At 38.4% G+C, this 27,341-nt stretch overlaps 1 protein-coding gene across 3 annotated transcripts in view; it reads left to right on the top strand.

Moving 5' to 3' along the window:
- Positions 1-232: 232 nt before the first annotated feature.
- MTMR2 (myotubularin related protein 2) overlaps positions 233-27,341 on the top strand; it is a 113,450-nt gene continuing 86,341 nt past the window's right edge. For 2 of the 3 annotated variants that reach the window (XM_052652419.1, XM_052652420.1), the window contains exons 1-3: positions 233-444; positions 9,391-9,461; positions 11,648-11,833. Coding sequence is in view for 1 of the 3 variants with exons in the window: in XM_052652418.1 (XP_052508378.1) it covers positions 365-444 (80 nt within the window). In the remaining 2 variants the exon portion in view is untranslated. The remainder of the gene's footprint in view (positions 445-9,390; positions 9,462-11,647; positions 11,834-27,341) is intronic. The other variant, XM_052652418.1, reaches the window with a different exon arrangement.

Below are 27,341 nucleotides of genomic sequence, written 5' to 3' on the forward strand. Positions count from 1 at the left end.
GTACTCGCTGCTTCATTATTTTTCAAACGGCCCCTCCGCCTGCAGCCCCGGCTCCCGCCGGCCTCAGAGGAGCCTCGGCCCTCAGGCGCCGTCACGCGCTCCCCGGCCCGCAGCGGCCGCACGGGGTGGCGGCGTGCGAAGCGCGCGAGGGCGGGCGCCCCCGGGGCGCCGCGGGCTCCTCCGGCTCCCAGCAGCGCCCGCGCGCGGTGCAGGCTGGGGGAACATGGCCGCTTCCGGTCTCCCTGCCGGGCCGGCGCGGGCTTGAGCGCGGACCCAGCCCGTCGCAGCCCGCCCTCCGCTCCTCCCGCCGGGCAGCCGCGGAGGTCGCCGCAGGCTTTTCCTCCGGCTGCCCCCGTGCCGCGCCATGGAGAAGAGCTCGAGTTGCGAAAGCCTTGGCTCTCAGCCAGCAGTAGCACGGCCGCCCAGCGTCGACTCCCTGTCCAGGTAACCGGGGCCCGCCGAGCGCCCGAGGGGGATGAAGAGGAGCCCGGGACCCGCTGGACGGTGCCCCACGTCGCGGGCTCCGGGACTGGGAAGCTGCGCCGGAATTCCTTCCCTCAGGCTGGGCACCTCTTCTTTCTTCCTCTCTGCGGGTTAGAGGCTGGGAAAGAGGAGGTTAAAACTCTGCGGTCTGCATCGGCCTTACCTTTTGTATTCTGGTGTTTTTATCTGCGGTCGAGAACGCCTCAGTCCACTACATCCTCTAATCTCTCACTTCCCTTTAATTCATTTTTTGGACAGCCCTTCCCCAACTCTATCCCCTCCCCCATCTCCTCCCTGCCTTTCTCCCTGGACGACTCTTTTCTGAGACCCTTCTCCAGTCTTTTTTCCATCCGTCTTTCAGTCTTGGGTGTCTGGGTTCTTGCCCACCCTTTCCGCTCTTTCCCGTCACTTCACTCACTTATTTTAAGGTTTCCTTGCATTCTGATCTTCCCCCCTCCCCCCAACTTTGCTTTAAAATGTGAGTACCTACACCGTGAATCTTCCAGCTGAACCTTATTATTCCTGAGTAATGAGTGGTAGTTTTCGTTCTTCCTGGGCTACCTACCGGTTCTCCAGGTTTCCATCTTGTATCAGCTGGGATTTTTTTCCCCCTGGAATTTTGAGGAGGATTTTACTATGTAGCTTTTCACAGGGCTGTCGTAAATATTAACTTGACGTGTTTCAAAGGCAGTTTTTTCCTGTTGTTTTAAAATAGTAAATTTTATTAAGAAATAGGAAGACCTGTATTGTTATACTGCTACATTGAAATCAGCTTCTTTTCCTTTGAAAAAGTCTAGTTGTTATTAGTTATTAGATACTAAATCGCTGTAAACTACTAGCACGTTTCATTTTTTCTTTCCCGTGAATAAATTGGAATTATTAGTATTACTAGTTGCTCAGTCGTGTCCGACTTTTTGCGACCCCATGGACTGTAGCCCGCCAGGCTCCTCTGTCCATGGGATTCTCTGGGCAAAAACACTGGAGTGGATTGCCATTTCCTCCTCCAGGGGACCTTCCCAACTGTACATAAAGGAGACTTCATTAATGTGCATTAGAGGATACCCCAGGTTAACTGTCATAGAAAACTGTCTCTTGAGCCTTTAAATTCTGTTGCTCTCTTTTAATTCGTTTCGGACTCTGCTAAATATGGGTGATACTGCTTTTTTTTTTTTCTGTTGCTGTTCAGGACCTCATTGGGAAGTCAATCATTACTTGATCCCACCTTTCTTTATTAGATTCTCTTCCTAAATGTGTTCACAGCAACCTGCCCACCCCTTTTACAGTGTTTTTAACAAGCACAGTGTTGGTTTAATTGTCTTCTCTACTAGCCTGTCAGCTACTTGAGGACAAGGATCATATCGTATTGGTTTTCATATCACCATCATTTAACAGAGACCCTGCCTGTCAGAGGTGCTTAATAAATTTTATTTTTTGAATTTGTGGTTTGAATTATGCCGGAGAGTGATTTTGCATTTGATTATATACCACTAGTGTGCATTTGTTTCAGGTGCTTTTTAGGTTTATTGCTCCGAAATTTAGGTCTTCCCTGGTGGCTCGGAAGGTAAAGAATCTGCCTGCAATGAAATTTAGAAGACTAGGGGATTTACACTCAGCTGTAAAATCATGCAGAAAACAGGTTGGAAAATTATAATTTTATGGGAAAGTTACAAATGGCAACTATGGCTCAGGATAGATAGAATGTAAAGAAAACAAATGAGACAGCTGAAGTAATATCATCCAAGGGAGGATTTGGAACCACAGGAGGCAGCATACTCTTGTTAGAAAGAAAGTACTGAATGTCAGGAGGCTCAGGCTCTTTAGACCTAGGCTCAGTTTGTCATTTGGCCTGTCTCATTTAACCTCTCCAGTCTGCGGTTTTTTCATCTTTTGAAATAAGGCAGGGGGAAGGGAGAGTTGATCTAGAACATCTGTAAGGTCCCTTTAAGCTTTAAAAATCTGTCAGTTCTGTATCTTAATGATAATAACCTTTGTTTTGAATTTTTGAAATTACACTAAATGTTTATATCACATAACTAGGTTAGTTTTGCCAGTTAAGCACATTTATTTAGTAAAAGAAAAAGCCCAACAACTTCAAAGTTTATATGTATATATTTTAACTTCTTAATGAAACATTAGGTTACATATGAATATGGGGAAGTTAAGAATTCCTTGAATTTTGACTGGAGTTTGTTGGCTTCATCCTCTCCAGACAAAACTACAAGTATGGCTCTACTTTCACAGGAAAATGCCAGCTTTCATTCCTGTTCTCTAGAAAAGTAGAAAAATAATATTTATTGTATTGATTGTCTATAGAATTCATCCTGCTAAATTCTTTCATATCTTTTATTTTGTGAATCATTACACCTATTTGTGGCACTCTCTTTAATCAACATTATAGGATAGCTGGATTGTAGACACTTGTTAGAAAGCTTAATTTTGGGTCACAGTCAATTACAGGTGCTTCTAATACAGAGGGAGGGTGGACAACTATGGTTACAACGGCAATGTTACGTAACTACCCAGATTAGGTTTACTACTTTTGTTATCCTATGATTAAGTGAAATATTGGTGTTTGAACTGTATTATTTCAGTCTTTTGCAGAAATCTCATTCTTAAATTGTAGTTCTGCTTTCGTTTTATACAATTAGAAAATTCTCGTTTTCTTATTTTCAGTTAGGAAAATTGCCTTGTGAAATTACTTTGATATCTCTTGCAAAATAATAGTTAATAATTCTATTCAGTGTATTACAGATTGTGATTTGCACACTAGATTACCAAATTTCTGCTGAGTTTAGTTTCAAGGGAAATTTTGGTTATATTTTCTATTTGTTTCAAAATGGAAATTATGTAGCTGCATCTTCACTTTGGCAAAAAGTCTTCAGTCAAATTTATAACTGAAGTTGGTAATATATTCATCTTTAATTCCTTCAAATACTCCTACTATTAGATGGCGCCAGCTTAAATATTATGTTTAAATGTGTTAATTTGTAAAATGTTTTATACTCTTCTGGGAAGTAGGAAAAATATAAATCTGTAAAATAGTACTGTAACCCTTTGTGGTTGCCCATTGTTTTTTGGAAAACGACACACTCAATTTAGGTTGAGTGATTGGCTCTTGTGGGATCTGTGGTTCACACTAAACATTAAATATTAGTTTTAATATCTATATATCCACAGTCTATGTATATCTATAAATCTGTAGTCAGCTCAGAATTGCTATTGCTTCTAGCTTTGCCTTCTAGGTCATCATAAGCCTTATATCTTTGTTCACAGAAGAGCAATGTCATTCTTAATATGATATTTAGATAGTAGTTTCTATCAGCTATAGCTGATTAGCAATTATGTCATCTTGCATGCTTAAGCTGATTTTCTTTGGTGAGTCCTGCTTGGTATTGCCTACTTGAGTGAACGGTTCAGCAGCTCTTGTATATCCTGCTGTTGCCTTCACCACACATGTCCTGCCCCACAGAGAGAGAGAGAGAGTTGTGGAAAAAAATTCATTTCAGCACACTGATTATCTGACTGTATACCAGTTGGTCTTGCTCTGATTTTTGTGGTCAGACTATTGATAAAACAATACTGTGGGCTGGATATGGCAGCTAGGGTAGACCTGAGCTTCAGAATTGTAGAAGTTATACAGCAGAATTTAAGACTACATTGATATTCATCTGGCTTCTTAGTCTGTTTTTTTCCATCTTTCAGTTTGTACACTGTTAGAGAATGTACTGCTTAAGTGGGTTTCTTTGATTATTTTTTACTGTGCACAATCATGCTAATAAATCTAGTGCCAGAGAGGCACCCAGTAGATGATTGAATAAAGAAATGTTGACTGAATGTTCAACACTTGTCTTATTTGTTGTTTCTACCCAAAGAATTAAAAGGTTTTCCAAAGTGAAATGTGGCCTATAAAGTCACAAGTTCAGGTTCGAGCTGATGGGGCCCTTGTGTGAAGCCTCTTGACACCCCGGGCGTTTTTATTGTTTGAATTATCTTCCTGGGCCCACTCCTCTTGTCTTCACAACATCGTTTCCTTAGCCTACTGGATTTTCCATCTGTCTTGATTACTTTGGTCTCTTTCTCTCAAATTTAGTTTGTCAGTTACTTAATCTGTATTTCTTTCATCCGATATATCCTCATTTTCTAATTTCTCTGGGCACCATTTGTTTGTCTCAGATTGTTTTTGGTTATCAGTTGATTTCTAGTGTATAAATTCATTAGCATTTATGAGCATCTTATATTTACATTTAACTTAGATTAAAACAATCAAAGAGGAGGTGCACATAATATAATCAAAAAAGTAGCTCAAGCTAATTACATTTTTGAATTGCATGTCTTCCTTAAAATTATCATCATTTGAAAACAGCAGATCGTGGATTTCTGTTTCTATGAATTTTGATGATACTTACCGCCTGGAGGGGCTTCCTTGGTGGCTCAGCGATAAATAATCTGCTGGCAACGCAGGAGCCGCAGGAGATGCAGGTTCAGTGTCTCCAGAAAGATCCCCTGGAGGAGGGCATAGCAACCCACTCCAGTGTTCTTGCCTGGAGAATCCCATGGACAGAGGAGCCTGGCCAGCTACAGCCCATAGGGTTGCCAAAAGTCGAATACAAGTCAAGCAACTTAGCATGCTTGTACGCACACACAGACATAGCCTGAAGAGGTAGGAGTTTTTAAGATTTCCAAACTACATTTCACTGGAGGGTCTCATTCCTGGTTTCAGCCCCAAGGTCACTTAGAAGTGATGCCAGTAGGAAGTATCCTTTCAGGTTGTTTTTTTCAGTAGTGGTGATGGATTTGTATCCAATGACACATTCTTACCAGTCTCCTTTTGACTCTTGGCATGACTTCTGAGGCAGCTGGCTGAGTTAGCAGACTATAGCTACAGAACAGAGTGAACTAATCGATTGTATCTCCCACCTTGGCCTTGTTATTAACACCTTGCATCAGACATTGAACATTTAGACAGCCTAAAAATTACTTATTTTGAGTTTCATTATAACAGGACCCTAAAAGAACCTTTAAGTTCTATTAGATCCAATATTATTGTGAACTAATCAGTACTTGTGTATATTTTTCTGGAAGAACATGTACAAAGATTACTTATTGATCACAAGTGTTTGGGTTAATACTGAAGTTGAAACTGGGTCCTGTGTATGATTTTTACCTGCTTACTCTGTCATCATCAGTCTTCTGTTAATATAGCTCAGTAGTTCCAAGACAGTAACATCAGCATCCCTTAGGAATTTGTTCAAATACAGGTTTCCTGGCCCTGCCTCAGATGTAGCTGAATGCAAAGCTTTGGGGGTGGAGACCAGTGTTTGTATTTTATCAGGACAGCCAGGTGATCCTGATGCATGCTGAAGTTGGAGAACCACTGTTTTGAGTCTTTCACTGATGGTTGCTTAGTAACTCCAAGCCTATTACTTGGGAGCACTTTTGTAAAAATATTGACTGAAATAATGAAAGGTAAAAGTCCATCTCTTGTGGATTTATTATATCTGGCTTTTAGGAAATTTCCTGAGAGCTTTTCTTTCTTAGCCACAAGAAAGAACACCAAAACATTATGTTTTGGGGCTTATGAAAATAGGTCCTTGGTGAGATGCATTAGTGGTAACATACAATTTTTGAAACTATTAAAAAGAATTCCAGAAGGCTATCACCTGAACCAATAAAGGATTATGTTCAAGGGAAGGAAATAACCCAGATACAGATGTTCAGAAAACAGTGAGTTTATTTTGGAAAGCTTCCAGTTAATGCTATTGTATTCAAACTCACCAGGGACAAAGGTTGTGTGTGATTCAGGAAATTCTCTAGATTAGTATAGAGTATTTTCTTTCTAAAGGAGGTTAGTTTTGAGTCGGTAAAGCACTTGCTATGTCTTGGCCTACGCTATGATTTAGTTAAATCAATGGATAGGATTAAAGCTATTGAGAGGTGAGAGTGATTTTATCAGCTTGCTTTACACAGGAAGTCAGATTAAAAATGGAACTATATAAAATGAAAAGATTGATACAAGGTGGTTATAATTAAAGGGACAGGGAAGATGCCCTTTTAAAGAAAATAATCTTAGTGACCTCAATTCCCTTTCCTGTAGCTTTATTACACAGAACTAACCGTGGGTATCCCTCTTAATGTGTTTCTATATATGTACCAATGTTGTCATCACTATAGACCACTTATGAGCAAGTTTTCTAATTCTTCTCCTGGCCAAGTACCTTAGTACCGTGGCAGTAATTGCTGATGAATTTTCCTTCTTTAAAAGACTTTACTGGATGTGATTAACTCTTGGGCTGTTTAAGTAATTCTTAGTCTAGATTAAATAAGAGCAGATGCTATATAATAAAAATTTTAAAATGTTTCAACCTATACACTTCAAAAAACCTAAGTACACTTACTTGGAAAACTCTTCTCTTTTTTTTTGAAGTTTAGGTTTAGCAGAGTATAACAGAAAATCCAAAGTAACCTTGTCATAAAACAAAGATAATTTTGTGTTCTTTTTGCCCCACATAAAAACCCAGGAATAGTTAATACAGATCTGATACAATGGATATAAAGTATCCAGGACATAGACTCTTTCTAACTCACTGTATCTTACATTCCAGTGTTACCATGAGAGCCAGAATTACTGTTGCAGTTCTTTAACCACTGATCTTCATGAGTCAAAAAGGCGGACAGGAAGAAGAAAGGCATGTTGCCTCTATTTAAAGGATAAATTTTTTGAAGTCACATACCAGGTTTTAAGTTTACATCCAGTTGGCCAGATCATGGTCCCATGCCATACACAGTGGAGGCTAGATTATGTAGTCTCTTCTGGGAGGCCTTATTCTAAACTAAAAATTGGAAATGTATGTCTAAGGAATAGAAGAGAATAGGTATTGAAGACAGGCAGTAGCTTCTCCCATATATACAGATAAATCATCTTAAAGCAAGGAAAATATTTTTCAGTTGAAGTGTACAAAACTTACTTGTGCCAGAGACATTCTTAGATTTGCTGCAGTGATCACAATGGAAAATGCCTGGAAAGAGAGAGATGATATGTTGTAGCAAACCAAAAATGAGAACTGTATCTTGGAGCCCTCTAAACTTTTGGGTTTTTAAGGTTTTTACTTTTTTGTGTGTGTATTATCTTAGGCTCGATTTTTATAATCTTAATCTAGGACCATACAGTGAAAAGGATGCATTTATTTATTCCCGTGGCATTAAGTGAAAAGCAAGTAGAAATCAAATGAAGAGTGACCAGCTGTGCTATTTCATTTGAGACGCTCAAGGAATTGTTGGGTAAAGTAGTGGTGGTCTGAGGACAGTGGCCTACACTGCTTATTCCTCTGCACTTTAGCATTCATTTCGAGGCCATGTATCCATGTGTTTAATATCCTCCCAGAATGCTGCATCAGGTTATAATGAGGTATTTTCTCTCATTTCAGTTGAGAAGGTTTGGTCTTCATAAGGAAAGGAGAGCAGGCTGTTCAGGGCCATGTTAATTTATGAATGCTTTTGCCAATATCTTGTGTTTATTTTTGTATCTTCAATCTAAAAGTTCTATGTATTTTTGTTACCAAACTTAAATATTAATATTTTAAGCATGTAATGTCAAACATAAGGAGTTTAATCATTGGGGATTAATGGAGGAGGGTAGAGGAGTCTCTTCTGGGAGACTCCTGTGATTCATTGTGCTCAAGGGATTTGATAGGCATGAGTAACAGACATATCCATCTTCTTTCTAACAGCATTGGCAATACTGAAACCAGCAAGTGGGTAGTTGCTCAAGTAAGACTTTGTTAGGAGGTTGTGTGTTAGCCAAAGGTGTAGTAACTTTGACTCATGATGGGCTAGTATCATGAGCCTTAATTTTCTTGAATTGAGCCAGGACACCTGGCAAAAGTCAAGAATGAAATTTTACATAATATAAATGTCCTCTGTTTCTGGTACTAGATAATATTCTTTTACAACCAAAGCAGTACCTAAAAATATGAATACCTGAGATAAACTTTGCTCTTCAAGTGAAAGTTGTTCTAGTAAACGATAGTAATAATATCAGTAGTCACAATAATATTGTAAATAAAAGCACTTAACGTTTATTGAGTGCTTACTGTGTGCTTGGTATAGTGCTAAAATTCCTTATATGCATTTTCTCATATAATCCTCCTCATTATATGAAAGAAGCAGTATTATTATTCGCCTTTTACAGATGAGAAAACTGCAGATTAGGGAGAACAGTTTGACATTTGGACCCAAGTTTTGTTTAACATCAGGGGCTCAGTGCTGAAATGAACTCCTCATGCCCGGCGATCTGGTGCCCCAGCTCCAGGGCAGAACTTGGTTCAGCAGTGAGAGGGCAGGCCCAGGCAGGTCAGGTGGGTGTCTTGACGGGGAAGTGAGTTTCCTTGACCAGTTGCACTTTCTGCTGAGCAAAAGGATGAGGTGCACAGTATATTAAGTTCAGAATTTCGATCTTTGGAGAGAATTTTCTCCAGTTTTTTTTTTTTTAAATTTTTATTTTTACTTTATTTTACTTTACAATACTGTATTGGTTTTGCCATACATTGACATGAATCCACCACGGGTGTACATGCGTTCCCAAACATGAACCCCCCTCCCACCTCCCTCCCCATATCATCTCTCTGGGTCATCCCCGTTTTTCTCCAGTTTTGAATGTTTTTTTCTTCCAATGGAAAATAGGATAATTTTTTTTTCTTTGCCTAAATAGTAAGAGGACAGTATCACTTTCAGTTAGAAGAACAGGCTTACATTTCGAATATCAGATAAATTAATAAAGAATAAACATGATGCCAAAACCTCTTTCTGCTCGTCCCTCCCCTTTAGGCTTTACAGAGTATTTTAGACTATTTTACTGTAGGATTCCTTAAATATCTGAATTCCCTTAAGTTCCTTTGTGTTTGTTTACAGTTAATGTGTTAAGAGCCATTGACATTTGAAGATCATCAGAAGTGAAGATAAAACATCTCAAAAATTATAATGTAAGTGAATGGGAAAATGGAAATAAATGGACGAAAGTTAATATTGCCAACAATATTTCTGCATTTCATATATTATCCCAAATGAAATTTATGTGTATGAGTAACCAATAACTTCAAACTTTAGTCCCACATCCAAGTCCTAGTCCTTAAATTCTGTTCTCTTCTACCTGGGGAAAATAGTCACCAATTTTTAGTCATCAGTAATTTCCCATTAAAATTCTTTTGGCTTCCATGTACTATTTTTTGCTTTTTCCTTCCTAGACTTTGCACTTTGACAAGGGCTGATGTTGTCTTTAAAATTGTATGTGTGTGGAGACTGATGTCTTCACTTTCCAGCCACTGATGTATGTTCTATGCAGTTTTAATTTTACTATTGTTCTGTATTTCTTAGGCAAAAATATGACCAGTAAGCTAGCTAGCCTCTCCCTTCCTTCCCTTCTGTCTTTACCCGCTCCCTTCCTTCCTTTCTTACTCTCTATAAATATTTGCTTAACATAGATAATGTCCTGCACATTGAGCTAGATCTAGAATTCCTGAATAAGACCTTGGTGCTGAAGTGAGTAATGTCATCTTTTTAAACAGTTAGGGTGTTAGAGATGAGCTAGTTAATTTCTCAAGTGTGCCTGAGGCCCGCCTACACATTTCAGTCACTTGTGGTGCTTGATGAGCATTTAGTTTCCTAGGTTCTGAACCAGACATTCTGAATCCTGGGGAATGGGCCCAGGAGTCTCTCCTTAAAGTGAGAACCACTAATCCAGATATTTTTGGATTCTAGTACAGCTGTGTAAGTTTGTAGTTGAGGGAACAGACCTAGAGAAGTTTAGTAACTTAACCCAAAGACACCATAAGTGTTTGAAGGCCAGGAATGGTTTGGTGGTGTTTTCTCCAAAGTCACAGAGATATTTGGTGCCAGAAGTGATCTCCTGACTCCTGCTTCTAGACTTCAAGTCATGGCATGATTTCAGTTAGGCCAGACCGTTTTAGTGTGTATGTGTGTAATCATAAGCAGTTCATCACTGCTCCTGAAAAAAATAACTAAAAAAATAACTGAAGAACATGAACTGTTTGTTTCTTCATCTTCAGTCAGGTGGATGACTGGTTCTGATTTTGGAATCACTGGGTGGGAAAAAGCCCCTGGTAGTCCAGTCCAGAAAGAGTAACCCCTCTCTCCCCTGCACCCATGGCCATATCTCTACTTGGTCTTTAAATTTTATGCTTCTGAAAAGGAAGGATCTGATTTCATTTTTGAATCATGGTAGCTAATAGTAGGTGTTTGGTAAATAGTATAAACAGGTTGCTGTTAAAATTTTTTTTTCCCCTTTGGATTCTATAAGATACTATTAGGAGTGGTTTTATTTTCTTTGTACAGAAGTTGATACTTTATATACTAAGCCAGAGACCTTAAATAGTTGAAGTCATTTGTATGTATGATACTCCATTGTTACAGTTCCTATGTTCACAATATCTCTGAGTATGAAAATATTCTAAAGTGTTTTCTGAACTGTGTGTTAATTAATTTTAGTGTTGTATTTTATATTGTATTGTATATGATATATTGATAATTACTGAATTTTCACCTTACATTAGTAAATGTATTTAGCCAATTTTCTTTGAAATATGCTTTAACTCTCAAATTAACTACAAAGTTTCACTATAAAATGCTGTTAACTCAATTTTCCAGAAATTTTGGAACATATTTTCCTTGTAAGATTTTTAAAAAGGGACATTTAAAATCACATACTCATTTCTAATAAGTTGTATTTTTGTAATTTAAAATTTTCTTCCCATTACACACTTTTTTTTTTACTCTTTTTGTAATCACAGACTTAAAATTGTACCTATGGTAGTTCTAAAAAGGAGTCTTATCTACTATGTAGTATACATCCTTCCTTTTTTGGTGTGTTGAGACACTGACATTAAGGGACTTGCCTAAGAGTGGAATTTTTGTAAATATTAAAATACACGTGAGCAAACAGTAATATTGTATTTCTATAATGATAAGTATGAAATGCTTTGAACACTGTAAAAGTATCACACAAATGTAATGTGTTATGGTTACTGCTCTGGTGATAATATGTGCAGTTAGTTTTCTTATGATTAAATTAAAAACATTGACTATTTAAAATCAGAAAGAAAAATACGCAGATGCTTGTGACATGGTCTGTTCTCTTATTTCTTCTGTTCAGATTTTACTGTGTCTTCTTGAAGTACATGGTACTAGAATAGATACTTTGTGGGTTACCAGTGAAATTTCTCTTTCCTTGTGGTAGTCCAATCCAGATCGTCACCTTATACAGTTACACAAAGTACTCAGAGTGATACTTCTGTATTGCAAGACTTCTGTCAGCAGTTTTCTTTGGGGAAAAAAAATGGTGAGTGAATGAATGTTCAGTATTGTTCCTCAATGTAATCAAAGTAACTAATGGTAATGTTAACACATTTTGGTGTAGTTTATAGTTAGAAAAGTGTTTCACCTACATTATCTTTTGTGAGGAGATTCTCATTGGACAGATGAGTAACTTGAGGCTCAGAGGAGTGCATGACTGTTCATTGTTCTTGCTTAGAAGAGGTTGAACTAGAACTTGAACTTTGACTCTAAATGCATGCTGTTGCCTTGCCCTACATAAATCATAGTATGAACGTGTTCAAGTTTCATGGGGTATACATTTTGTTTTTAAAAATAAACTCTTAAATATTGGAAAATTAATGATAGGTTTACCTTGTCCAGCCAGTCCAATTATTTTCTTTGGAAATCTGACTCACTTTTGCTACTGTTAAAATGCTTAGCAAGAGATGAAGGTTTATTTTGAATAAAAAAGGTATATTCTTAGCATGGCTACCAGTGTGTGCTGCCTAGAATTATTTGAGTGTTTAAATGTTTAAAAGAGTAGTAATTATAGCCTTTAGAAGTATATTGAACTATGTAAGCTAAAAATTTGTCCTGTGTAATATATACAACCTAATGTAGTGAAAAGTCTTGGTACTTTCTTAGGGCTGAGTATTTTTAGTTTGGATTCTGCTTCTTAACTGTGACTCGGCTTGATATCTCTGAGCCTGATTCCTTTATCTGGAAAAAGGGTAAAATGATACTTGCTGTCTTTATAGAATTGTTGTGAGACCTGAATATGATGATTTATCTTGATGACAGTAATTAAAAAAAATAATGCTTATGTAGTGTGTACTATGTAATAGGCACTGTTTTAAGTATTTTATGTATAGTCATTGAATTCTCTATTCATATTCCTGTGAAGTATGAGAATTATCACTATAGATGAGGAAACTGAAGCACGGGGAGTTTAGTAACTTCCTCGAAGTCACATCAGAGTGGTAGAATCGTAATTTAGTACCAGACAGTCTAGTTCCAGAGTTGGTAAGAAGTATGAAAGAGAATATGTATGAGAGCTCTTTGACATTTGTAAAGGGCTATGCTAATGTTAAGTATAATTACTTCAAAAATATTTTAAAAGAGAGATGTTTTCCTCATCTTCATTATATAGCCTGAGGGAAAAAGGCAAAAACAAGCAAGAAAAAGCAACCAGCTTAATCTGGTAAATAGTGAATAGTATTCAGAATAAGGGAGGATAAATCACTGAATGATGCCAAGACACTAGATTTTTAATGTAACTATTCCAGGCTACAGAGAAGGCAATGGCACCCCACTCCAGTACTCTTGCCTGGCAAATCCCATGGATGGAGGAGCCTGGTAGGCTGCAGTCCATGGGGTCTCTAAGAGTCGGACACGACTGAGCGACTTCACTTTCACTTTTCACTTTCATGCATTGGAGAAGGAAATGGCAACCCACTCCAGTGTTCTTACCTGGAGAATCCTGGGGAAAGGGGAGCCTGGTGGGCTTCCGTCTATGGGGTCGCACAGAGTCGGACACGACTGAAGCGACTTAGCAGTAGCAGATCCCAGGCTAGGAAGAGAAAGAGACATTGAATGATCTTATTTTCCTACAAAATGTTTCAGTGACTGCAGAATAAAACAAAAACCTATGTCAACTTCACTTACATTACTGAAGTTTTTGCAGAAAACTTGTATCTCATGTTGATGGGGTTGTGACCAATTAATAGTAATAATTTGTTTTTCTCTGATTTGGAAAAGGAAAAATGTCCGTCTAGATAACTGGAAGAACAGATGCGTGACTTCAGAGTTTTAATAATGAATTATATTTGCATGATGGAATGAGAAAATTACATGCAAGGTCCTTTATCAGTGTGTGAATTCCCCATGTATTTTCTGTATTTGTTTGGGTAAAAGTGTTGAGCAAGCATTTACAGAATAGGTCAACTCTCCTCTTCGTAGTGTTTCTGCCCTGATACTTCAATTTGGATGGAACTGTTTGTTTCTAAAAGGAAATGCAGTATCTGTGTAGTGTGCTTTGAGCTCTAATAATCATATCAGCTTTCCAATAATCTTTCTCAGCTAAACTGATCTATACATAACTTTTCCTCTCTAGGCTTTGTATGAAACCATGTGAGTTTTAATTTCTACTCTCATCAGAGTTTGAATCAGGATTTTTGAAGGGATTCTGAGAAACTATTTATTTATTTTTAAACTTGTTCATTTATTTTATTTACTTGACTACATTGGGTCTTAGTTGTGGCAAAGCATGTGGGATCTTAGTTCCCCAAACAGGGATTGAACCCGTATCCCCCGCATAGCAAGGCGGATTCTTAACCACTGGATCACCAGGGAAGTCCCTGAGAAACTCTTTAAAAAGGAGTTGTTGATGATGTTGGAACTCATGGTCCCTCCTGCTCTCCATGTCTTACCTCATCCCCCATAGGCACATTTCGTTTTGGCCAGAATACTTTTGCTTTCACCTATTTATTTATATTTCCAGATAAGATCTTTGAAGAAACTGTACTCTGTAGAAAAAAAGATGCATGTAAACTATGTTCTATGCAGCTTGGTTTTCATACTTTCTCTTGCATTACCAAATAACATGTCCTACCTTTTACTTAGGAAAATGTAGCTGATAGACCTGAAACTAAAACAGTAAAAATTAAGCTGTAACCAAGGTTGCATGTACCTTAGAACTTAGAGATTTTCCAGATGTCAGCTTGCACCAGCTGTCTCAGAGCTCAAATCCCCTTTGTTTCTCTGAAGAGGAATGTAGTCTCATCTTTGTTAATCAGATGCCATGATGATAAGATCACTGTGCCACCTCTTTTAAACTATGGGTTGGTTAAGTAAAAAAAAAAATTCAGGTTTCTGGTGTACCATTTGAAAAATAATTACTATAATTTGTAATTAATTTGTTTGGGGAGTTGTTTTTCTATTTTGGAGATCCTACAAATATTCTGACAATAGGTCTTTTGTATCCCAAGTGCTTTATACACACTGCAGGCCTTTTATTTATTTTTAATAAAACTTTCAACAGAACGATGAATAGAGCATGAACAGTGCTTATGTACTGTAGTCTATTGTGTAAGTATTGACAGCAAAATTTGCATTTCTAGAAAAGCCTGTTCACAGTCAGAATGTAGAGTACATTCTTTAATGTTCTTGGACAAACATGCTATGTATGTGCTCAGGACATTACTTACAGGAGAATACTTTTTTGAAAAGAACCTTTTCTTCCCATGGGATACTGAAGAAAAATTAAATTGGCTGTAGGAGTGAAGCCGTTTATATAAGGCAAGTGATTTAAATCTTATTGTAATGATTGTTGTCAATAGTGACTGGAAATAAAAGAAATGCAAGTTTTCTCAGATTCTTGGGAGGCATTAGTTGATTAGGATATGTGAAAAGATAGGTGAATTGTTTCCTGTCACTTGAGTTAGGAGTGTAAAGTGTGGGCATATTTATCTGCACCCCTAATTTTCACAAACACTTTCTCACTTTTGCTATAATAGAAATATTTTTTACTGGATTTTGAATTATTAAATCAGGAGAACTAAGAGGAGTATAAATCTATTTTTGGCATCTTCTGATACTTGAGTTTTATTTTTCTGTTTGTTATTGTGAAATACCACTAAGTGTTGGTGTGTTTGACAATAAAGTGATGCTAATTAATTCTGTTACGAGCCCAGCAGACAGCAGAGTCAAGAGGGTTGGTACATTGCTGATAGTTACACTGAAAAATGCTGGTGATGGAATTGGTTTTATTTGGGGCAGTCTTCTGTTTGAATCTGTCAGAAGTTACACAGGATACATGTGTGCATGTGTGTAACATATACATATTTATATATATTTAAAATTTTTCCCCGTGATGTTTGTGCTTAGAATTAAGTGATTTGTCCATTAAGTAAAACTTTTATTTTAAGCTTAAAAGTTTATACATTTAGTTATCTTAGTCAAATGAGGACATTTTACAGTGCACATCTGAGTGAAAAGTACTTTTAGTGCCAAGGACTTTGCTTCATTTTAATTTAATTAGTGGGTTACTTGAAAGGAGACCTTTATTTTTTATTTTATCTTATTTTCCCTTCTGACCAGGGTACTTTTGTATTTTCACAATACTATTGATTTAACACTTTCTCCCAGTTAAGAGTTTAGCACTAATTACTTTCTATAGGTCATGTGTTTTTTTATCCTTATTATGGTTTTAATAAGGTATCATTACCTTATTTTATGAGCTTATTTTATAAAGAAAGACGTTAGACTAAGTAACTTGCTGAATTATTATCTGCTAAGTGGTGAAACCAAGTCTTTGTGCCGCTGCCGCTCATGTGTTCAGCTCCTGAGTGCTTCTGAGTCTGCATCTGTGCTCTGAGCTTTGTATTCTCTGCTGTGTTTCTGCTTCATCCTTTATATCCCTTCATTTCCACTCTGTTCTCTTACAAAATACTTAGATATCCAGCATCTTTGTTGTATTCTTAAGTCCCATGAAGAAAATGAATCTGTTTTCAACACTATCCCTAGTCCCTGATAGATGGATGATGTCAGTAACTGTCAGAGGGGAGGGTATGAAACAGGCAACTTTAGGAAGTTCCTGCTCCGCAAAGGGAGAGGGAGAGTGTGAAGACCAGAGGGGAGACGGCTGAGTCCTTTAGTGGAGGTGGAGATTCCGAGTCTCCATCCTGGCAAGGAAACTGAGGGGTACTTTGAGACATGGGAATATTTGAACGTGATAAGCAACTGAACAGGAACCAGTATCTGGAGACAGATTTTTCTGCTTTTGCAGCATTATCAGGGATGCTGTAAGTTCAGTAGTATGAGGTAAGAAATACTTCTGTGTAGGTACCCAGATTCATTTGTTTAGACATGACTGTCCTAAGTAGCAAGTTTTTAGCCTGATTAGTTCCCAAGAATAATTATAACTTACAGGAATAAGTATAACTTAAAATCTGATTGAAACAAAGAGTTGAAAATCTTATTTAAGGATACTATTTTGAAAAGCATATAAAAAGTAACTTCTGCCTGCCTACCAATAGTTAGTTTGTATAACTTTGTTCACCTAAATGCTACACTTTGAAATAGAAGAGCTTTTGAGACGGAAAGGGTGGAACACTGCTGTTAGGAATGGTGTAGCAAGGGAAAAAGACGTTCTGTTATAATAACAGCAGACCAGTAAATGTGTGGGAATGAGTAAGAGTCAGATGATGGAATTTTTGTTTTGATCTTGTGGTGGAAAGAAAACTGTGTCACTCTGGCTGACATAGTGGCAGAACTATTGAAAAATAGTATGACTAGAGCCGTCCTGTATTATGCTTCTCTTTGTTGTTCAGTCGCTAAGTCCTGTCCAACGCTTTGCAACCCCGTTGACTGCACCAAGCCAAGCTTCCTGTCCTTCACTGTCTCCCGGAGTTGGCTCAAACTCGTGTCCATTGAGTTCGTGATACTATCTAACCATCTCATCTTCTGCTGCCCTCTTCTCCTTTTACCTTCAGTCTTTCCCAGCATCAGGGCCTTTTTCACTGAGTCAGCTCTTCGCATCATCTGGCCAAAGTATTGGCGTTTCAGGTTCAGCATAAGTCCTTCAGTGACTATTCAGGGTTGATTTCCTTTCGGATTGACTGGTTTGATCTCCTTGCAGTCCAAGGGACTCTCAGGAGTCTTCTTCAGCACCACAATTTAAAGACATCAGTTTTTCAGCACTCAACTTCTTTATGGTCCAACTCTCACATCTGTACATGACTCCTGGAAAAACTATAGCTTTGATTAGATGAACCTTTGTTGGCAAAGTGATGTCTCTGCTTTTTGATACACTAACTAGGTTTTTCATAACTCCTTCCAGGGAGCAAGTGTCTCTTAATGTCATGGCTGCAGTCACTGTCTGCAGTGATTTTGGAGCTCAAGAAAATAAAGTCTGTCACTGCTTCCACTGTTTCCCCTTCTGCCATTTTTCTCTGCTGTGTTTCTGTTGCATCTTTTATACCCCTTCACTTCCACACTGTACTATTATGAAACGCTTAGATGTCGAGCATCTTCCTGACACTCTTAAGTCATCACTCATCACTAAGATGTGATGAGACCAGATTCCATGATCTCAGTTTTTCAGCTGTTGAGTTTAAGCCAGCTTTTTCACTCTCCTCTTTCACCTTCATCAAGAGGCTTTTTAGTTCCTCTTCACTTTCTGCCATTAAAGTGTTGTCATCTGCATGTCTGAGGTGGTTGATATTTCTCCCAGCAATCTTGATTCCAGCTTGTGATTCATCCAGCCAGCATTTCACATGATGTACTCTGCATAGAAATTAAATAAGCAGAATGATAATATACATTCTTGACATACTCCTTTCCCAGTTTTGAACCAACCTGTCTTTCAGTGTCCAGTTCTAACTGTTACTTCTTGACCTCCGTACAGATTTCTCAGGAGGCAGGTAAGGTGGTCTGGTATTTAAGAATTTTCCATCTCTTTAAGAATTTCCACAGTTTCTTGTGATCCACACAGTCAAAGGCTTTAGCGTAATCTGTAAAGCAGATTTTTTTTTCTGAAATTTCCTTGCTTTCTTACCCCTCTTACTGTCTATATACCTAAGTTCTATTCTTCCATGGATATGTGTGTATGTTCATTTGGTTATTTTGCAGAGCCAGACATTAACATTAAAACAATACTGACTTGATTCCTTTAAATTAGGAGTACAGAGAATAGTATAGTTTAGGGTAGAATGAAAAGTGGGTTAAAGAGGGGAATTCTGTTGAAAGTGGTTTCCCATTTATGAGGGCGTGGCTTTGCGAATTTGGATGAGCACATTTGTGAATGTGAATTGTTTGCATGTTCATGTAATCTTTAACTGCTCTTCCTAAGGGTAATATAATGAATCAGAATTTAGAGTGTAAGCATATAATGGCAGTTTTATGCTGAGTTTTTTTTAGCCTCTTGAGAAAAGCAGTCTACATATGAATAAATATGTAGAATAATTAGTATTATTAACAAGAGTATTCCACAGTGCTAGTTATATTTTAATCACTATAACAATCTTATTAATTTCTAAATGGTGTTTTATTTATGCCTTTTTTTTTTTTTGACATAGCACACTTATTTAAGTAAAGGTACCTACCCTTGAGGTATTAGGATTGCTTTTGCTCCAAAGTACACTTGCTGCTGCTGCTAAGTCGCTTCAGTCATGTCCGACTCTGTGCAACCCCATAGATGGCAGCCCACCAGGCTCCCCCGTACCTCTCCATTATTTTGAACCGTGTTAATTACTTGCAGGTTATGCAGGGAGTGTTCTATTTATTTATGGCTTAGATATTTGAACCTCTTTGGTGGTTTTTTGTACCTCCATTAAAGGATTTATAGGAAAAGGATAATTATAATTTGATATTATTTCTTAATGATCCTGATTGAAGGTTTGGGCAGAAAAATGCCCATGCTAATTGAAGATGAATAAAATTGTATGATGTTGGTGCTGTGTGGCAGCCTTCTTATAGGGAGAGTTTATGCAAAATAGCTAAGAAGTAATACTGACAGCGAAGTCTGTTAATCACATTTTCATACTGACAGCAAAGTCGTTGAATCACGTTTTCATATGGGACAATGGTTTATTTGTATGTATGTATGTGTACATGTGCGTGTTAGGAAGGGATAGTCAGGGGCATTTTGACTACCAGGAGCTGAAAGGAATATTAAAAAGTGATAAAGTCCAGCTTAGCAAATTTTTCCAATAGTTAGAACCATAGCTCTTTATTTGTAGTCTTAGAATTTTCTAAGATTGTATGCTCTGAGTCATAGGATCTCAAGATTTGAACTTTTGAGACCATCTTGTACAGCAGCGCCACCCCTCACGTCTTCCTTATGACTTGAATGTCATCACTGAATTGAGTTCATTGAATGTCATCGTTCACAAAGCCCTCACTTTCTCAACACTTCCTGCACCATTTTGGAGGTCACTCCAAAGAAGAGGCACTGGATATAGGAAATGACCCATTTGGTTGCCTGTCAGTTAAAGGGAATATGGATAGTGGAGAATGGTTGCTAAGTTTGGAAACATAGTTGTGTTTCTCATGTATGCTTACATTTGGAGAAATCTTTTTTGTCATGAGGGGGAGGTGGCATTTAGTGATTAAACCAGATGCTATGGAATGGCTATAATTTAATTTAAATGGCAACAACTACAGTTCTTTTAATCTTTTTGAAATCACTCAGTGAAACTATAATGACACTGATTGGTCATTTAAAAAAAGTATTTGGACCATGAACCTGTGACTCTGTATGTCATCTTCTCATTTGTGTGACAGATTCTACTCAATCTGGATTTTGTAAAAAGGAAGATGACGTGATTTTTTTTTTTTTTTGGACATTTGGTGACTTCCACAGGTCTTTTATCGTTTGTCTTACAGTTTTCCCTAGTGGCTCAGATGGTAAAGAATCTGCCTACAATGCAGGAGACTTGAGTTTGATTCCTGGGTTGTGAAGATCCCCTGGAGAAGGGAATGACAACCCTTTTCAGTATTCTTGCCTGGAATATTCCATGGATAGAGGAGCCTGGCAGGCTACAGTCCATGAGGTTGCAAAGAGTCGGACACTACTGAGCGACTAACAGTTTACTGTTTGTAATGATAGATTTGATCATCTCAAATATTTATTTAATGTCTTTTCCTATAAATCAGTTATCCTTTTACATTTTTTTTAGTATAAATTGATCTGGCTTAATATTCTATTACTGTCATTTTAAATATAATAGATGTGTTGTAAATGCTAATCTCTAAAGAGCTATTTTTGAAGTTTGCTTAATAAGCAAACATTTATTGAGTTTGGGCATTTACCTAACCAGAAAATGTAAGCTTGCTTGAAAACACTAGCAAAGAACTATAGCAAGTAGCTGTGAAGCAAAGATGAATGTGGTGAGAAGGGTATGTATTCAAGGAATCATCTGAGACGAGTGTTGCTAGTCTAGAAAGTCTTCCTGATGCCTTGTTTCTTAGATAGCCCCATATATTATCTGAAACATTTTAACAGTAGCTTCACTTTAATACATTATCAGTGTTGAATTCTGGTCCTCCCCCTGCACCCCCATTAATGGTGTTTATATAGAAAATAATTTTAATGCTTAGATAGTATTTTCACATTATTTTCACTTGGTCTTTGTAACCATCCAGTAAGATAAGAAGAACGAGTATTTTTATCCCTGTTGCAGTATGAACTTGAGGCTCTGAGAGGCTAAATGACTTTCTGTGACTCATGAGACCTAATTTTCCTTTTTCTCCTTGTAGCTTAAACTTACATGTCCCAGTTAGAATGAGAGATTAGTTATGTGTCAGCATCTGCCAAAATGTCCCATGCGTCTTATTGTGAAGATGCTTTTCAGTATGGTTACTTATAGTAATCCACTATTAAACACATAATGGTAGATATCCTTTTTTGGTCATGAAATAAAATAGTACACAGCTTTTGTGATGAAAGTAGAAAGGATCTTATGTTTCCAACAGTGATTTAATAATTGGAACGGATTGCTAGAAGGGAAATATGAAACTTTCTTTTCCAGAAGTTATTTTTGCTTTCTTGTCTTGTTTTAAATAAATTGTATTAAATATTCTCTGGCAGAGACTATCTGATTATGGGTAATTTAGCTCCTTGTTTCTTTAAGGATCAAATTGCTGAGAGTGTCATTTTTCTTAATTCTCCAGCTCTGTGTTTAACCTCATTCTGTTAAAACTGGAGTTCTCTGACGATAGTAGGAGGCATGCTATTCCAGTCTCCATTAGATAAAAATAATATTTTACATTGTTCTGGTGTTTCTGTCAGGTAATATGCTAAACTCTTTGCATGCATTATTTCATTTAATCTTTACCAGTATTTGAACTCTTCCTGGCATATGGTAAGTAAGTACTCAGCGAGTATTAACTAAATGGAGAAAACAGAAAATAAGTAAAACAACAGTTGTATCAGATTTGGAAAAATAAAGCTGGGAGGATGAGTAAAGAATGAGTGGGTGGATTTGCAGTTGTTTGCAATTTTAAATGGAATGGCCAGGGAAGGTCTCACTCTGCAGGCAACATTTGAGTAAAAAGGCTGGAAAAAGGAAGAAGTACAATATTTAGAAGATAGTTATAGATAAACAGAAAATATTAGGAATTTGAAGTGGGACCTTGCCTGGTGTGTTTGAGGAACAGCGAGAGCTCTGCTGTTGCTGCAGTGCAGAGAAGCAGAGGGGCGATTGTGGAAGGCTTTGGGGGCATTTTAAGGACTTCATGGCTTTTGTTCTGAGTGCTGAGGGAAGGTAGCAGGAGGTTTTTTCGCAGAGGGGTTACTATGTCAAATGTTTCAGAATGGTTAATCTGACTGCTCTGTTGAGAACAGACTAGGATGCAGAAGCAGGGAGACTGGTTGGTAGGCAGTTGGAATTATCCAGAAGGCAGATGATTATAGCCAAAAGAGTAAAGAGACTTGTTTTGAGGGTGCAACCAGGCAGATTTCCGGATGTACTGAACATGTAGTCTAGGAGGAAAGTCAGAAGTTCACTCTAGAATTTTTGGCTCAAGAAAGTGTAGAAGGATGTGCTTAGTTGTGTCTGACTCTGCAGCCCATGGAATGTAGCTTGCCAGGATCCTCTGTCTGTGGAATTACCCTGGCAAGAATACTGGAGTCAGTTGCCATTTCCTTCTCCAGGGGATCTTCCTGACCCAGGATCGAGTCTGTGTCTCCTGCGTTGGCAGGCAGATTCTTTACCGTTGCGCCAGCTGGGAAATCCAGAGAAGGATAGAATTACTATTTACTAAGATGTTAGAGTTGGTATCAAGAAGAAGAGCAGGAATTTGGTTTGGGGTATATTAGATGTTCACCCGAAGGTGTTAAGCAAATTTGTGATTGAAATCTGGATTTCAAGAGAAAAGTGTGCGATGGTGTTTAAATTTGGGCTCATCAACTTAGAAATGTTCAAGTTGTGAGACTGGATGAGATTATAAAGGAGGGGAGGTGTGCATGGAGAAAAGTTTCAAGGACAGAGTTCAGGTGGAATTCAGTGTTAGGAGGTTCAGAAGGGAAAAGGAATCACCATAGGAGACCTGAGAGCAAGCGGGGCTCACGAGGCAGCGATAAGAGTACAGCATTTGGGAAGCCGAAGATAGGAAGTCTTTGAAGAAGGAAGGCTCAGCTCTGTCAAATGCTGCTCACAGATGGGGACTGAGTATTGACAACTGACTTTAGCGAAGTGGAGTTCTTGATGGCCTTTATCAAGCATTTTTGTTGACCTGTTGGAAGCGGGTTCAGAGAAAATGAGAAGCGAGGAGTTGGAAGCAGTGAGTAGACTTCTGTTTCTAGGGGTTTTTCCATAAGGAAGCTCAAAGAAGCGAATTGGTATCAGTAGGGGTTAAGTTAAGAGAAATAATAGCATGTTTCTATGTTGACTGGAATGACTGAGAGGAGAGGAAAATTTTTCTTCTGCAAGAACTAGAGGGAAAATTGCTGCAGAGATTTTCTTGCAAATATGAGGGGAGATAATAGTTCAGTGGAAGAGCTGGCTTTAGATGAAATTATGGATGCCTCCCCTACAGTAAGAGAAAGAAAGGCAGAGTACATGGACACACATGCAAAGAGATTGTAGTTGAGGGAGCCTGTGAAAGATCTATTTTGATTACCTCTGTATTTTTCAGTGAAATGGGTCACCTACTAATATTGAAGATGGAGAGGGCAATAGAGGATGGGGAAAGAAAAGACCATATGAAATAGTTGTCTGGAAGAATGGGAAACATAATGGACTAGAGAAATGTAGTGTAAGTCAGAGTTGCCTGAATGAATGAACAAACAGGTGCTTGACCAAGTAACATGTAAAATCTTGGTCCACTGCTGCATGAGGAGACCTTGATGCCACCTCAGTGTTAATTCCAGGAAGAACCTTGTTAGCTACTTTCCTTGGTCTAATTGGCACACTGGTTTCTCCATCAGCAATACTTGGGATCATATTTTGACCCTTTTCTCTCCCTCTCTCATCATGTCAAGTCAGTTGTTGAGTCCTATTGATTCTGTCTGCAGTGTCCTTTGCATCCACTCCTATTTCCTTTCTCTGCTAGTTTAGACCCTTAATACCTCTACCTTGAGGAGGTCTAATAGTTTCCAAATAGGTTTTCCTGCTGTTATCATCCATTCTTTGACCCACTGTTAAGATGATTTTCCTCAAGCACAGAGACTTCAGTGTCTTCTCACTGTTTTCAGAACCATCTAGATATCAGGTTATTTTTTAGGACTTGTGCAATCTAATAAAATATTACCTTTTCTGCTGTATATCTGATTGAGCTTATAAGTATCCCATGCTTCAGCCAGAGTGGTCTGTCTCTAACAGTGGCCTTAAAATGTCTTGAATTTCCTATTTCTTTTTCTTTTTTTTTTCATGTTGTTTATTTAGTGAAATTTTTGAGACTGTATCGAACCTCTTCTTCTCCTTGTTGAATAGGCTAAGTCGTCTCCGACTCTTTGTGACCCCGTGGACTGCAGCACACCAGGCTTCCATGTCCTTCACTATTTCCCGGAGTTTGCTCAAACTCTCATGTCCGTTGAGTCAGTGACGCCATCCAGTGATCTCATCCTCTGTTGTCCCTTCTCCTCTTGCCTTCAGTCTTTCCCAGCATCAGAGACTTCCAGGAAGTTGGCTCTTTGCATCAGGTGGCCAAATTATTGGAGTCTGAGCTTCAGCATCAGTCCCTCAAATGAATATTCAGAGTTGATTTCCTTTAGGATTCACTGGTTTCATTTCCTTGTTGTCCAAGGGACTCTGAAGAGTCTTCTCCAGCACCATAGTTCAAAAACATCAATTCTTCGATGCTCAGTTTTCTTTATGATCCAGCTCTCACACTTGTACATGACTACTGGAAAAGCCATAGCTTTGAATATATGGACCTTTGTTGGCAAAGTGATGTCTTTTCTTTGTAATATGCTGTCTAGATTTGTCATAACCTTTCTTCCAAGGAGCATGGTTCTATATTCTAGCTAACTTCAAATGTTCAGCTCAGTTCAGTCACTCAGTCATGTCCGACTCTTTGCAACCCCATGGAGTGCAGCATGCCAGGCCTCCCTGTCCATCACCAACTCTCGGAGCTTGCTCAAACTCATGTCCATTGAGTCGGTGATGCCATCCAGCCATGTCATCCTCTGTAGTCCCCTTCTCCTCCTGCCTTCAATCTTTCCCAGCATCAGGGTCTTTTCCAGTGAGTTAGTTCTTTGTATCAGGTGGCCAAAGTATTGGAGTTTCAGCTTTAGCATCAGTTCTTCCAATGAATATTCAAGACTGATTTCCTTTCAGATTGACTGGTTTGATCTCCTTGCAGTCCAAGGGACTTTCAAGAGTGTTCTCCAACACTACAGTTCAAAAGCATCAATTCTTCAGTGCTGAGCTCTCTTTATAGTCCAACTCTGACATCCATACATGACTAGTGGAAAAACCATAGCTTTGACTAGACAGACCGTTGTTGGGAAAGTAATATCTTTGCTTTTTAATATGCCCTCTAGGTTGGTCATAGCTTTTCTTCCAAGAACAAGCATCTTTTAATTTCATGGCTCCAGTCACCATCTACAGTGATTTTGGAGCCCAAGAAAATAGTCTGTCACTGTTCCATTGTTTTCCCATCTGTTTGCCATGAAGTGATGGGACCAGATGCCATGATCTTCATTTTTTGAATGTTGAGTTTTAAGCCAGCTTTTTCACTCCTTTTTCACTTTCATCAAGGGCCTCTAGTTCCTCTTCACTTTCTGCCATAAAAGTGGTGTCATCTGCCTATCTGAGGTTATTGATATTTCTCCCAGCAATCTTGATTCCAGCTTGTGCTTCATCTAGCCCAGTGTTTCTCATGGTATACTCTGCATATAAGTTAAATAAGCAGGGTGACAATATACAACCTTGATGTACTCCTTTCCCAGTTGGGGACCAGTCTGTTGTTCCATGTCCAGTTCTAACTGTTGCTTCTTGACCTGCATACACATTTCTCAAGAGGCAGGTCAGGTGGTCAGGTATTCCCATCTCTTGAAGAATTTTCCACAGTTTGTTTTGATCTACATAGATAAAGGCTTTGATGTAATCAATAGGCAGAATTAGATGTTTTTCTGAAAGTCGCTTGCTTTTTTGATGATCCAGTGGATGTTGGCAATTTGGTCTCTGGTTCCTCTGCCTTTTAAAATCCAGCTTGAACATCTGGAGGTTCACGGGTCACGTACCCTTGAAGCCTAGCTTGGAGAATTTTGAGCATTACTTTCCTAGCATGTGAGATGAGTGTACTTAAAGATGAACACCCCAGGTTGCTAGGTGTCCAGTATGCTACTGGAGAAGAATGGAGAAATAACTCCAGAAATAACTCCAGAAATATCAATAACCTCAGATAGGCAGATGACACCACTTTTATGGCAGAAAGTGAAGAGGAACTAAAGAAGAAGAATGGAGCCAAAGCGAAAACAGTGCCCAGTTGTGGATGTGACTGTTGATGGAAGTAAAGTCCGATGCTTTAAAGAGCAATATTGCATAGGAACCTGGAATGTTAGGTCCATGAATCAAAATAAATTAGAAGTGGTCAAACAGGAGATGGCAAGAGTGAACATCAACATCTTAGAATCAGTGAACTAAAATATACTGGAAGGGGCGGATTTAATTCAGATGACCATTGTATCTACTACTATGGGCACGAATCTCTTAGAAGAAATTGGAGTAACCTCATAGTCAACAAAAGAGTCTGAAATGCAGTACTTGGGTGCAGTCTCAAAAATGACGGAATGATCTCTGTTTGTTTCTAAGGCAAACCATTCAGTGTTACAGTAATCCAGGTTTGTCTCCCAACCAGTAATGCTGAAGAAGCTGAAGTTGAATGGTTCTATGAAGACCTCCAAGACCTTCTGGAACTATCACCCCCAAAAGATGTCCTTTTCGTCATAGGGGACTGTAGTGCAAAAGTAGGAAGTCAAGAGCTACCTGGAATAACAGGCAAATTTGGCCTTGGAGTACAGAATGAAGCAAGGCAAAGGCTAATAGAGTTTTGCCAAGAGAACGCACTGGTCATAGGAAACACAAGAGAAGACTCTACGCATGGACATCACCAGATGGTCATTACAGAAATCAGATTGATTATAATTCTTTGCAACCAAAGATGGAGAAGCTCTATATAGTCAGCAAAAACAAGACCAGGAGCTTACTGTGGCTCTGATCATGAACTCCTTATTGCCAAATTCAGACTTAAATTGAAGAAAGTAGAGAAAACCACTAGAGCATTCAGGCATGACCTAAATCAAATCCCTTACGATTATATAGTAGAAGTGACAAATAGATTCAAGGGATTAGATCTAGTAGAGTGCCTGAAGAACTATGGACAGAGGTTTGTAACACTGTACAGGAGGCAGTGTTCAAGACCATCAGAATGGCAATGCAAAATGGAAATGCAAAAAGGCAAAATGGTTGTCTGAGGAGGCCTTACAAATAGCTGAGAAAGGAAGAGAAGCTAAAGGCAAAGTCAAAAAGGTAAGATATACTCATCTGAATGCAGAGTTTCAAAGAATAGCAAATAAAGTCTTCCTC

The sequence above is a fragment of the Budorcas taxicolor genome, chromosome 15 (genome assembly GCF_023091745.1).
Source record: "Budorcas taxicolor isolate Tak-1 chromosome 15, Takin1.1, whole genome shotgun sequence".
Taxonomy (NCBI): Eukaryota; Metazoa; Chordata; class Mammalia; order Artiodactyla; family Bovidae; genus Budorcas; species Budorcas taxicolor.